Source organism: Hyperolius riggenbachi, chromosome 1 (genome assembly GCF_040937935.1).
Source record: "Hyperolius riggenbachi isolate aHypRig1 chromosome 1, aHypRig1.pri, whole genome shotgun sequence".
NCBI lineage: Eukaryota > Metazoa > Chordata > Amphibia > Anura > Hyperoliidae > Hyperolius > Hyperolius riggenbachi.
Window position 1 is genome coordinate 437,904,774 of NC_090646.1, and position 14,648 is coordinate 437,919,421.

At 43.7% G+C, this 14,648-nt stretch overlaps 1 protein-coding gene across 3 annotated transcripts in view; it reads left to right on the forward strand.

Annotated features, from left to right (window-relative positions):
* Positions 1-466: 466 nt before the first annotated feature.
* The window catches only part of LOC137553309 (uncharacterized), a 95,094-nt gene continuing 80,912 nt past the window's right edge, over positions 467-14,648 (forward strand). For 2 of the 3 annotated variants that reach the window (XR_011027241.1, XM_068271443.1), the window contains exons 1-3: positions 467-808; positions 4,109-4,174; positions 9,611-9,683. Coding sequence is in view for 2 of the 3 variants with exons in the window: in XM_068271443.1 (XP_068127544.1) it covers positions 4,113-4,174; positions 9,611-9,683 (135 nt within the window). In the remaining variant the exon portion in view is untranslated. The remainder of the gene's footprint in view (positions 809-4,108; positions 4,175-9,610; positions 9,684-14,648) is intronic. The other variant, XM_068271444.1, reaches the window with a different exon arrangement.

Here is a 14,648-nt window from a genome sequence, read left to right on the forward strand (position 1 = left end):
CGCCAGCAATGTGAAGATTTTTATGCGCCACTCCGTCAACTCTCAGCCACTCCCCTCCATAGCAGCAGAACACATTGCTAGCTTGGAGGCAAGTAACACATCTGTACAGCATTGGGGCCCAAACTGTCACCTATTTGCTGGCGATCACTTGTGCCATTGCCTACAGCATAAAGCTCTGTAGCAGTTTACAGGATTTACATAGATATTATTACATAGAGATTATTGCTGAACAGGTAGCACTGGCAAGTCACGCCAATACACCACTGAAGCCAAAAGATGAGCACGGAAACTGCTATTTTTTAAAGAATAGCAGGAATATTTCTCCTACTAATTTTATAATATGGAGATAATTTTAAGTCTTGTCTTACGCTGTAGTTCATTTATTATGGTATTTTCAGAGTTGTTTCAGTTAAACTGCAATTCTCTTAGAGTCATATTGTGCAACAGTCTTTACAGCTCTGTTTCTAGGTACACATCCCAGCAAGGTGATCTGATCTCCTGGACTTACTGAAGCAAACAGTATAACATATCAGCATTACCTGTCATGTGCTCTTCTCCTGATCCGGAAACAATTCATGTAAATTTCATACTTTACTGGATGCCTTTGTTTACTCTGAGCCATGGCAACAAGTGCCAAGTTAAATAAAACATCCATCTAAGCTGCAAGTTAAAGTCTTCAATCGATCTTGCTCTAGTTTTATGTCTATTTTAGCATTTATTTTCCCCCAAAAAAGAGGTAAAGGTGTATTATTACTTATCTAGCTACAGTCATACTTGGGCTATTGACAAAGTTATCTGCAAGTTTCAGGTAAGTAAATATAATGGTACAATGTACAAGCAGTTAACATGATGCATGAAAGTTATATGTAGCTATTGTTGTCATAGGTGTTTTACCAGGTAGTATAATATCACTTTCTTTTGTATTAGAATTTGAGCTTCCTTAGGTAGTATTTGTTTTCTCGTTCTTTATTTTCCCCCGTGATTTCACATTCCAGCTGGGTATAACAACAGTTGTAAATCTGATGATGTCTGCGCCTTGCTAGAGTGACACTAATGATTTGCAAAAATCCTGAAAATTGAATGTAGTGCTTGTATATGGTTTTATGAAATGCTTTAATGCACATCTGAAGTGAAAATATTGATAAACTTATGAAATAATGAATTCTATGTGTAGTACAGGTAATAAATAGAACATACGGTAAGTAGCAAAGAAAAGTCTCATATTTTTATTTTCTGCTATATACTGTTTATATACTGTATACTGCTTTATCTATAGCATTGCGTCAGACTATGACAGTTGCAGTTTAGAATCTACACTCTGTAATTTTACTTTCCAGCAGGAAAAACGTATCTCAAGCTGTCTCTTATTGTTTCTTGGCTGTTTAAGCTCTTCAGAAAACAGGACTGAGTTGGACCAAGTAGCTACTCATGTTTTTAACTCTTCCTGTTCTGGAAAACAAGGAGACTCTTTTCTTTGCTATGAATGTTCTATACATTATCCATATTACACATACAATAAGTTCGTTATTACATAAGTTTATTTTGCTTCAGATTTGCTTTAACCACCAGAGGACCATCTCATGCCAATTGGTGTGAATGCGGCGGCTCCCCCAGGACCGCCTAACGTCAATTGACGTCAAGTCCTAGGGGCGTGCGCAACTCCGCTTGAATGACAGAGCGATCGCCGCTAGGAGACTGTCAGGCGACGAGACCACCATCTATTTACACTGTACAGTGCTGCGATCCAGTGCACAGCTGTCCCCTGGGGAGGCACACGAGCGATCAGCTCTCATAGGCTGATGCCTATGACAGCCGATCGCTGTCATTGGCTGGCAGGAGGAGGGAGTGGAAGTTAAATAATAAAAATAGGCAGATGTATTTAAAAATATAATATATATATATATATATATATACCCAAACACTGCACGAGCGATCACAGCCCACCAACAGAAAGCTATGTTGGTGGGCAGAAAAGGGGGGGATTCATGTGTGCTGTGTCGTATGGCTCTGAAGCAAGCTCTTAAAACTGCAGAGCCCTAAATTGTAAAAAATAGCCTGGTCACTAGGGGGGTGTAAACCTGTGGTCCTGAAGAGGTTAAAGCCATTGTCGGTCATTTTGGGGTGGCTTAAGCAGACATTTAGCCACTATTAATGCACAACAGTTCCCCGGCCTGTACACACATATGCAGAATACATCTTGTCCAGAGGAGCACTATCAACAGAATGTTTAAGGTTTGAAACACATAAAAACATACATATACAATGTACATTTCTCCCTCAGTAAAATGCACTATAAATTACTTTTTTTAATGTTGCTGTTGCTTACAGTAAGCAGTAAAAATCTGACAGGTTTTGTACTAGGCCATCTCCTCATGGGGGATTTTCAGCATTTCAATTATTCTTTACTAAAGCATTTTCTCTAACGGATCTACACAAAGATACCGCCCAGCCTCTCTATTCGTTTGCACACTGTTTTTGCAGTTGGATTGAGCAAATGCCATTCAGTAACTAATATTTAAAATAAAGAAAACTCTGAGAACCCCCCATGAGGAGTTGGATTAGTCCAAAACTTGTCAGATCTGTCATATTTTATGTCATATTTTATCTATCTACCTGTAAGTGATGGGAACATAGGAAAATACATTTATATTGCATTTTATTCTGGATCAAATGTACATTTTATACATATGAATTTAAAATGTTACAGTTTTTTTGCGATAGTGGTACCCTAAATATGTCAGCATAAACTCAGCCAAGCTGAACACTTTTCCCCAGTCTTCTTCCCACACTGTCCCTTGTAGGCCTGATTTACAATGCTCTCCAGGGCAGCAAAACTGTAAAAAAGTTGAGCAATCCATCAAACTTGCTCTAGATTTTTTTTTAAATTGTTTGCTACTTAGCAGCAAAAATTTGCAGCCCTCATGTGAGTCAAAGCAGATCATAGCAAACCTGTTGCGTTATGAAGTATCACTTTATATAGTATCGCAATGCACCTGGTGTTCCATGTGTAGACAGTGCTTCTGGATGACAGACGTAACACCATAATGTGAACATGATCATTGTAAAACATGGGCAGTTCATTTACACGCGTTAGTACAGTGCAAGGCAGAATTCTCTAGCCTGAGAACATTAATATAACTTGGTTGAATCTCTTCACTGACATCATATATTTATGGGTTCCTTTAAAAAGCTGCTCCCACACATTCTTAGCAGTATTTTCCAGGAATGAAGTTCTGTGTGACTGGGAACAAAGAATGACACCAGATCTTCTCTACTGTTGTTGCATTAGCTCTGAGTTTGCTAGTCTGAACTGGAAAAGACACCATAGATTCTGGTTGCTACAGACGCAATTGTGTTACCGACATATTTTCCAGTTTTTATAAATCAGAATGTGTACATTGTAATTAGATTTATATAGGGGGCTGTTAAGGATACACAATGTAATTTTCTTCTTCCATTTGCAATGTGGTGAAACATATTTATTTTATATTGAGATTACAAATATGTTCACTTTCACTTCACACCGTATTGTATTGCTCTATTATCTCACAGACTGCTGTTTTACTGCAAACCTGTCTCCACAGACTCCAAAAGACTTTGCAGCACAATAGTGGCATTTTATTACCTTGTAAATAAAAAGCTATTTGTCTAGCAAAGTTCTGTGCTCTGCAGTTCTTATGCAATGCAAAATGCTGAAAACAGCATACACTGGCTTGTTTACCATCCACATGAACTTAGTGTAGGATACTGTGGAATCCAGTTGGCTACCAGTATCCTGTAAATGCCCTCTTTCTCCCATCCCTTCAACTTTATTATCTTAAACGTCACTTCCCAGCCCAGGTTATCATTCACACAATCCAAGTTACCCTCTGTCTTCTCTACGCAAACCCTCCCACTCTCTTATTACTGCTTAACCAGCACGGCCGGTCAAGTACCAGTGGTCCAGTGGAAAATAGATTTGGCCACCTTTGCCTGTGCCTGTAAGCGTACAGTGCTTAGTGCAAAATCTGGCCCTGGTCCTATGGCTTCTGTGAAACTATTTTGCATGAGCATTTGATGTTGTTTCTGTGCCACTATTACAAAACATTGTCTTTACTACAAACTGCAGAAATATGGCACTGGCAAGTGGTCACTGGATTGAAATGCAAGCTTCTGGAGATCCACCAAGACCTCGGTATGTGTTTTTATTTTGTGGTGGAATATTCTTGGTGTTATTATGAAGTCATGTATTGTATGGTGCTTAAAGTACCCTCTAAGGCTAGTTTCACACTTGGGCATTGCATTGGGCATCTTGTTAAAGAGAATCTGTATGCTAAAATTCTTACAATAAAAAGCATACCAATCTATTCATTATGTTCTCCTGGGCCCCTCTGTGCTGTTTCTGCCTCTCCCTGCTGCAATCCTGGCTTGTAATTGCCATTTTTATCCAGGGTTTACAAACAAAAGACATAGCAAGTGATACGCTGAGAAGAGCTGAGTGTGTGAGTCATACAGAGTGTGCAGGGGGCCTGGAGAGGGTGTGTATAGCTACTAGCCAATGACAAGCAGTACAGCACATTCCACACATTCCAGCCTCAGCCCGACAGAGCCGACAGAAGAGAGAAGATTAGATCATATAACAGAGATAATACAGCCACTGTGCAAATAGAAAAGGCTGCAGTTAGACAGAGCACATTAGAACAGGTATAGGAACTTATAGGATAGAAGAAATAAGGATGAAAATTTTGTTACAGAGTCTCTTTAAAGCAGAATCGCAATGTGAAAGTAGAAAGTGATACAATGAAACATACAGTACATGAAAAGTATACTTAGCTGCAACTGTAAACATGCACGTTATCCGGTACTGCACAGCTGTCACAAAAGTATCCTGTGGAATAGTAATGGAGCAACACCAGGAACTTCCTGTTTGCTGCTAATTGACCACTAAGGAAGCTAGGAACATCTGACCAGTTGCCTGAGCAATAAGGTACCCATACACGATACTATAAAAACGTCAGTTTTTCCCGTTTTTTTCGATTAAAACGATCTAATCAAATGAAAGTCGAATATAATCCTTTTTTTTATCAAGAAAAATTAATGATTATCCATTTTTTTTCTATAAAAATCCAATCAAACATGTTGGAAAAATCTTTATATTTGATCTAACGGAATAATCAAACTAAATTATCTAACCAAAAAAAAAATGAAAAATTGTACCATGTATGGGCACCTTTACAGAAACTCTGTAACCAGACTCCTGCTACTATCTTGCAAGGTTTATTGGGCCATATTCTCTAAATATTGATAGTGCAGGGAGTGCATTGTAAGGTACCACATGCTATGCAAGTAGCCAACAGTACTCGTGTTATCTAGGTAATGAGGGTTGTGCTAATTGCGCAATACGTGTTATGTAGTAGCTGTAAGAAGTTTGTTGTGCTCTCCCTAGGCACAGCAACTTTATATGGCCCATTTTTCTACTCTAATGAAACTTTTTTTTACTTTAATTATGTTCTTTATGTACTGCCTACAGGTGTCATTCTACTGTGTAATTATTTTGTTATTTTAATTTTTAACTTTTCGCTATAATGGTGTAATGATCCGCTCAGCTGCCTGCGCAGGCAGGCAGCTTTTTGACCACTGTTCAGGTCTGCATTCTGCAGGTCTCTGGAAAAGAGACCTTTTGTCAGTTTTGCAGCTTGCTGCTGCTGAGGAATTTGAATACGTTTGTCATGCAAATTGCCTAGCCACATCCTTTGTAGGCTGGCTCTATACATACTATATGATTCCACAGTACTTCGCTGGTCATAACGGTTTGTTAAATCACTCCTGGAGTGTCAGCCTTCCTGTTGGATTGTTATAGTTAGTTAGAGTAATTCTGGGGACTGCACTAGGCAGCTTCTCTAGTGCAGTTAGCCTGCTTATCTGTTTTGTCTGGATTGCCTCTCTGTTGCGATTGTCCTGTCGCCAACGGTGGTCGTCAGGAAATCCTTCTGTCTGTCTTGGAGTATAGCTGGAGCAGCGGTTGCTACCAGCTATCTCTTCTTTTTGTCTTGCTCAGATCACACTAGCCTCTAGTGGTAGCGGCTGTGGATCCTTCTGATCTGCTTCTTGGAGTATAGCTAGAGCAGCGGTTGCTACCAGCTATCTCATGACCCTGTTTCGATACTTGGATCGCACTCGCTCTGGCGGTAAGAGCAGTGGATCCTGCTAGCTCTGTTACTTTACCTGGATCGCACTCGCTCTGGCGGATAGAGCAGTGGATCTTTCCTATCCTGTTTCCCGTTCATCTATCTGTCTTGTCTGAGACGAACGCTTGCTGTAGCCTCGGTGAGGTAACCCTTAAGCAAGCGCTCGCGTTCTCTGTTTCATGTTTGGGTGGCGGGGGTTAGTTAGGCGTGCTTGTCTCTGTTGTGCTTAACACGCGGAGACCGCGCAGTAAACCGTGACAGTTAATAATGGCGCACAGCGCCAGGGGAATACAAAGGGCGCCCCATAGACTTACATTATATAACGCTATTTAGCGTTATAAGTGTTAAAAAATGGCGCAGGTAGTTTTCCTTACACTTATAACGCTAAATAGCGTTATAAGTGTTCAAAAATGCAGCGGGGGTCGGGGGAGGAGAGAGTCAGCGGGACACTGGAGGGCATAGGCAGCGGGGAGGATGTGTGCAGAAGCATACGTTACCTTGTCCCGGGCCGCCGATCGCTCCTTCCCTCCGCTCCTTCACTTCTTCCATTCGTTTACTGTAGTCCTGCAGCCGGCCAATCACCATGTGGCTTCAGTCTCCGCATGCTGATTGGCCGGCTGCGGGACTACAGCAAACGAATGGAAGGAGCAGAGGGAAGGAGCGATCGCTGGCCCAGGATAAGGTAACGTATGCTTCTGCATACATCTGCTGCCTATACCCTCTAGTCTCCCGCTGCCTCTCTCCCCCAGCCCCCGCTGCCTATGCTAGCCCGCATGTTTATCATGGCGCACCGCTCTGCAATCATTAATGTAGCATAAAACGAAATTTACCGTTTTATTGTATTTACATTAAAACGGTAAATATCGTTTTATGATACATTTATCGGCAGAACGGTGCGCCATTTTTCTCCCTGCGCCATTTTCAGATGTACCCCAGTAAACGCGTTCGCTGTTGCGAATGAGTGCGGTGTACGCGTTTAGTTAACGTTTGTTATTTTCCTTATCTTCTCATTGTATGATTTGCTGTGCCTTTGCTACTCTCGTCCCCTGTCTTGCTTAAGCCTTGTGTCACCTCTGGCAATCGCCTCTCTCGCGTTTGCGTTCCTACTTTGTTTCTGCTGTTGTGTGTCCACCGTCGCAGGTTGGCGGCTAGATTGGTGGACATACATACATTCCGCATCTGTACTTATTCAGTCTTGTGTCGCTGTTAGCAATCGCCATCTCTTGCGATTGCCTTCTCACCTGATCTTCATGGTTGTGTGTTCATCGTCGCAGGGTGGCGACTAGATTGGTGGACACACATACCCTCTGTCGCTTTGATCTCTCTCTTTCAGGGCTATCTTGCCCTGCGTTTCTTCCCTTCGTACAATTCCTGTCTGGCGTCTGTGGCAGGGCAGAGGAGCTGTTCCTCTGTACTCCACAGCTCCACCTGCCGACAGGAATTTCCCTCTACAGGTGCGTTGCATCTTTTGCTGGGTTCCCTCAAATTATACGCTTGTGGAGGATTTCCGCAGTGTCAGCGCATGTCCTGTGCGCTGATCACATAGAGAAAATTCCACAATCGTTACAAATGGCCATTTAATAATAAATTAAGCCAATTGTATAGGAAAAGGAATTAGAGCACATTCAAACAGTGGCTACAGCATCTAAGCTAGTTTTATGTACCTTTAGGCTATCCCTATTACTTGGGCTCAGGGCCGGGCCGAGGCAGAAGCGAGAGAGTCTCCAGCCTCAGGGCGCAGTGTAGAAGGGGGCGCACAACTCACTCAGCTATCATTCCCCTATTCTGTTTGAAGCACTGAGAAGTAAGAAGAGTGGATGCATTGCAGTAACTGCAAGCCAGATAACTAGAGAGTAAAGTGTTGGGGGCCCTGGGTGCCTCTTAGTCTAATAGCAATCAGTGTGTGACGGCTGGGGTAGGAGGGATAGAGGGGAGCACTTTGGTGTCTCAGCCTTGGGTGCTGAAGGACCATGTCCCAGCTCTGCTTGGGCTTATCCTCAACCTGTCACGATGGGGTTCATTTGTAGTAGTAGTAGTAGTAGTAGTAGTAGTAGTAGTAGTAGTAGTAGTAGTAGTAGTAGCAGCAACAGAAAATGTACATAAGGTATGCATGCATAGCTGTGACCTATATTGAAATTAAATATACAGTATTACAGTTTTCCTTTGTTTCATACGTTTGGGCAGGGCCAGATTTACATCTTGGGTGCCTGTACACACTGAAGTTCTGGTCCTCTAAATCTCACCCTCTGCCAAACCCACAAATCCTGATGTAAATGCATTGTAGGTTTGTTCATTAGACCGCACCACAAATGTGCTGACTGCCCTGTTATTTGGCTGGCCTAGCTGTCACCCTCACCCTGGAGCTGCACTGACATCACCACCCCCTGACCATAGCGATCTGAATAGGTACTATAGGCTGGGTGGGACTGAATGGGTAGGTTGGGTGGGACTGCCCACCATGTGATGCATCGCAAAACACAGACATAGTGGGAAATGGCCCTCAGCCTAGAACCAGAAGTATTTCTCTGGTTTAGTTACATGATGTTACAGACTTGGAGCATCATCAGGAAACCTGAGCTACATAATAACCGGAGAGTTCAGCAAGCTTATATGTCACTCTGTGTATGCATATGTCATGTCCTACGCTGTATGTTCAGGCCTGGTTATACAGTATCATGTTATGTAAACATCCCCACCCTGTCATTGTAAATGGACTGCTGTGAATTAAGAAACTCCTTATTAAATGGAGAGCATTGATTTCCCAATTTCAATGCAGTTGAGAAGCAGTGATTGCCTTGGTAGGAGATCCAAAGAACTGATTTCCCAGGTAGCAATGTAAAGGTGCCCACTAATGATTGTACAATCTTACTAAATGTATGTGTGTATAAGAGTATATTTGTAAATATACATGAGTGGATACTTTAGGTAGTCCCTTATATTACACTTGCCCATGCCTCCCCCCCCCCCCCACACACACACACACACACACACAAATAGTTAGCAGAGCAGGCACTGTCACAAAGTTCTTGCTATGCCTGGGAGCGCTGCAACTGACCTCGCCTCACTTTCTGGTGTGTTCACTTCCAGGACATGCATTTTGCACAATCTTGCATTTAGATAACATTTTAAAAGGTAAGGAAACTATCCTTTGGGAGGGCAACTTGGATGGTCTTCCCTGGGCATTGACCACATCCGGAGGGTGTGCGGTCTGTGTTTCTTTGTCGCCTCCCATCCATCTAGCAAGAAGCACATAGCATTGGTTGGACAGTAGGGAGCTGAAATGGGATGTGATAGCTAAAATAAAGCAAGACAATGTATATACATCCTGAAATGGTGTGTCCTTTGTTAGTGACTTCTTACTGTTACCATTTTTTAAATATATGGCTGTTTTCTGTTTATTTTGTGTATAATATCGGATTGACTTTCTGCTATCCACTATACAGGCATGGGCATGCTCTGACACTTGCAGGCAATATTGCTTTTATTTTTGGAGGATCTTCCATTAGCAGCAATTTGGTGAGTGAATAACTGTATAACAACTGCATTCCTTATTACAATTTTGTATTATATGCTGTTTTTAACTTTTAGGCTTTTATTGAGCTCAAAAAGCAGTACAAAATATAAGCATGACGTATAACAAGAAAAGGTGCTTTAGCATAACAGAGAGAATACAGTTTACATTATCTGTAGGGTATAGAATTGCACATATGTAGATTAATAATATAGGCGGATCAAAGAGTACTATAGTCAGAGAGATAATTGAGCCTAATTTCCATATGCGTGTATATCATCAGAAGTAACTCTATAAAGATAAGGGCATGAACCTACATGGTTCAAGGAATTGAAAAAACATTTTTACACTCTGGGGTATCTCTAAAATCGTACCATAAAGCCCATGTTTTAAAATATTGATCAGATCTGTCCTGGGCTGTTATATGCTGTTTTTAATGTGTATTTGTAATATGGGGAAATCTGAATTCCTTTAAAGTAGAGATAAAGGGAAACAAAAAGCCACCTAGCATGGATCGATGTCATGGTAGTATCAATATTTGAGGTATTACAAAAAAACAGTGTTATAAACTGAGAGGTCACTAGTGCCTGTACATGTTGTCCTTGTTCATACAGTGCATTTTACTTAGGGTTATGTTCCACGCTCTACACAGTCTTAGCAGAATAAAGACAAGAAACAATAAATGGGTCCAGTGTATCTTTCAGTATAAACTATAACTTTTACTTATACAAGATACAAAGATAGCTGTACAATCCCATGTGAGAAAAAGATTAGGACAATATTAAACCAATTACTATTCTTATACAGCTCACATGAAAACAATAGGGTCAATGTATATTTCATCAAATGCTTTTTATGGGACATAAACTGGTAAAAAAAAAAAAAAAAAGTTGGATGTGAGATTTAATGTGAGACTGTGAGAAAGCGCGGAAAGGCAGCCGCTTACTCTCAGAGCAGAGCGGCTGCTTCCGCGTTTGGCATGGCGGCGCAGCATGGAGAAGCCGCCGCATGTCACGTGAACTGTGCTGAAAGCGGAAAAGCCGCCGCGTGCAGTGCGATGGCTCCCGCAGCTGGCAGGGACAGCGCTGGTGTGGCTGGGACTCATAGTCCCTCTAGGTTTAGAGTGACGCGCGCGCACTCAGGCAGGGATTTTATGACAATCAGAAGTGAGTCAGCTGACCAGGCTGGTCAGCTGACTCTGGCTTCATTCCTTATTGGTCCAGCACTTAGGGAGGTGCTGGAGAGAAGTCTGGGTATATATACTGCCGGCTGTTCAGTTGCTGGTTGTCTGGCATTGCGAACACAACGTGGGAGCACTCAGACCCTTAGTCAGATCCTTAAGTGTGCCAGGACCAGCTGGAGCTGTAATCCTACACTTAGCTAGATTTTGTTGATAGCTTAAAGTACTAGTTTGATTGTGATTTCCTGTTATGACCCTTTGCCTGCCTGACTATCCTCCTGAACTCTGATCTTGTACCTTGCCATTCTGTCACTCTGTTGCCGAACTCTGGCTCGTCCTTAGACTCTGCTTCTGTATCCTGATCTTGTACCTCGATATATCTGATACCCTGTTGCCGAACTCAGCCTGTACCTTAGACCCGGCTTCTGCCTTGTGAATCTGTACCTTATCTGTCCGTGTGTTTACGACCTGGCTTGTCCGACCTCGAGAACCGACCTTACTATTGAAGGCGGTTCCCCGTCCTGTTAGTGACACTTCCTCCAGAGTGTCACTTTCAGACCATCCTTCCTACTCTGAGCCTGACTCCTCCCGTCTTGGAGAGTTCAGGTCTTCGGAAGGAATCCGTGCAGTACTCCTTACTGCGCTGAGGCCTAGTCCTCTAAGTGTTACTGTTGCACCTAACACTACACTCTACTCAGGTGAACAGAGGTTAGCTGGTATATCGGATTATTGGTGATACTGCAGATCACTTATAATCTGGTATATATCTGTATTCCCAGTGATACTGCAGATCACCGGTAATCAGATCCTCTCTGTGCTTCACCGATCGTTACAGAACGCCAGACCAAAAGACCGATGGACGCACGCGCTGACCCTCTGGGTGTGCTTGCCACTTCGGTGGATAACATCCATCAAGCACTGGGCCATCACAAAGCTTTAATTGATGCCCTATCAGGGTCTGTACAAACCCTTCAGACGTCAGTTGATGAGGTGCAATCCCCTCTCAGTAGTGATATCCGTATGCCCGTACCTGAAAAATTTTCCGGCCACAAATCTGACTTCCGGAATTTTAAGAGTAGAGTGTTACCTTATTTCGAGTTGAGACCCCGATCCTCGGGAACTGAGACCCAACGGGTCATCTTTATTAGAACTTTGTTAACTGGTGACTCCCAGACCTGGGCGTACAATTTGCCCGCCGGTGACTTAGCCCTTACCTCGGTAGAGAAATTCTTTAAAGCCATGGCAGTAATCTACGACGACCCAGAACTTGCTGCGACCTCTGAGCGGAAGCTTAAGCTCTTACGGCAAGGCAAGGGTCCAGTCGAAGATTATGCTGCCGAATTTCGTAGGTGGTCAGTTACGGCCAGATATGACACCTATGCCCTGTTGGATTATTTCCTGTCTGGATTGTCGGATGAGGTCTCCGACCTAATGTTAAGTCAACCCGAGCCCAAAACAGTCGATGAGGCCATCTCATCGGCCATTCGAATCGACCGAAGGCTACGCCATCAGAGACAGACAAGGGGCAGTCATCGTGTCAGGTTGACTTCTTATGCAGCACCTCCCGCTGCACCCCTAGTAACTCCATCTCCTTCTGTCTCATCCTCTCCGGTCTTGCCTCCACCTGAGCCGATGCAGATCGGTCGGTCTAAACTGACCCAAGTAGAGAGAAGACGGAGAATGTCTGAACAATTATGTTTGTACTGTGGTGTTGGGGGGCATAGGGTACGAGACTGTCCTATTAAGCCAAATAAGCCGGGAAACGCTACCGCCTAGGAGTTGTAAGGGGTAACACCCTAGGCGCCCAACTCATACCCCTAAAAGAAAAACGTTTGCTCCTTCCTTGTACGATTATGTGGGGGGACAAATCTGAAGCCACGGAGGCCTTTGTTGATTCAGGTTCCGCGGCTAATTTTATGTGTTCTGAGTTTGCAGAGAAGTTGGGCATTCCACTCACCCCAGTAAGACCACCTATCCAGGTTACTGCTGTGGACGACTCCCCGCTACAAAGGGACCGTCCGCTGTCTCAGACACCAGAGGTGGAAGTCACTATTGGGGTTCTGCATAAAAAAAGTTTACGTTTTTTTGTATTACATATGACTACCTCCACAATTGTTTTAGGTATGCCCTGGCTGCAGCTCTATTCGCGACAGATTAATTGGGCTGCAGGACAATTAACTAGTTGGTCAAACTTCTGTTCCCAGCAGTGTCTAGGGAAAGTGACATTAGGTCAGACCAAGTTTCATGTGGAGGGTGTTCCTGAGCAATACTCCGAATTCTCGGATGTATTCTGTCCCAAGGCTGCTGACAAGTTACCTCCTCATCGCCCTTTCGATTGCCCCATCGATCTCTGTGCCGGTTGTATGCCCCCTAGGGGTCACCTGTATAATTTGTCTGGACCAGAGAAAATAGCGATGCAGGAGTATATTTGGGACAATCTAGCCAAAGGGTTCATTCGCCCCTCCCGGTCACCTGCGGGGGCCGGTTTCTTTTTTGTTAAGAAAAAATACGGGGGGCTTCGACCTTGCATCGACTACCGTGGCCTGAATAAAATCACAGTGAAGAATCGTTATCCGTTACCATTGATAGACGATTTGTTCACGCAGGTCACAAACGCTAAGATCTTTTCAAAGTTAGATCTGAGGGGTGCATACAACCTGATCCGCATTAGAAAGGGCGATGAGTGGAAGACGGCCTTCAACACACCCGACGGGCATTACGAGTACTTAGTGATGCCCTTCGGGTTGTGCAATGCGCCAGCCGTCTTCCAAGAATTAATCAACGAGGTATTCAGGGAGGTGTTGGGTAGATTTGTGCTGGTATACCTCGACAATATACTAATCTATTCCAACAACCTCTCCGAGCACAGGGTTCATGTTAAATTTGTGTTGGACAAATTGAGGCAAAATAAGCTTTATGCCAAGGTGGAGAAGTGTATTTTCGAGGTGACCACTGTCACGTTTTTAGGGTATGTGATTTCCACCTCAGGCCTGTCAATGAATCCTGCCAAGGTCACAGCCGTCCTGGAATGGCCACAGCCAGTGGGGTTGAAGCCCCTGCAGAGATTTTTGGGTTTTGCGAACTACTATAGGAGGTTCATAAAGGGGTACTCCACAATAATTGCCCCCCTTACCAGTCTCACAAAAAAGGGGGCAGATACCAACCACTGGTCCCCTGAGGCTGTGGCAGCCTTTTCTCACTTGAAAAAATTGTTTTGCTCAGCGCCTATTTTGAGACATGTAGACACGTCCTTTCCCTTTATTGTGGAGGTTGACGCCTCGGAGGTTGGGGTGGGGGCAGTGCTGTCTTAGCGGTCAGGGTTGCAGGGCAGATTACATCCATGCGCTTATTTTTCCCGTAGGTTTTCACCGGCAGAGAAAAACTACGACATAGGCAACCGGGAACTTCTGGCCATTAAATTGGCATTTGAGGAATGGCGCCATTGGTTAGAAGGGGCAGAACATACGATCACGGTTTACACTGATCACAAGAATTTGGAATACATCGAGGGGGCTAAGAGACTGAGTCCCCGTCAGGCCGTTGGTCTTTATTTTTTACGAGGTTCAGATTCATTATCACGTACACTCCAGGCAGCAAAAACATCAAGGCAGATGCCCTGTCCAGATGTCTCGAATTAGAGACAGCACAGCCCCCCGCTCCTGAGTCCATCATCCCGCAGAGGTTAGTGTTAGCAGCCACAGAGACCTGGGAGGATTGGACAAAGGTTCTGGGTCCCTTTCAGCAGGATGTCCCTGAGGGAAAACCTGAGGGGGTTTTGTTTATCCCACTG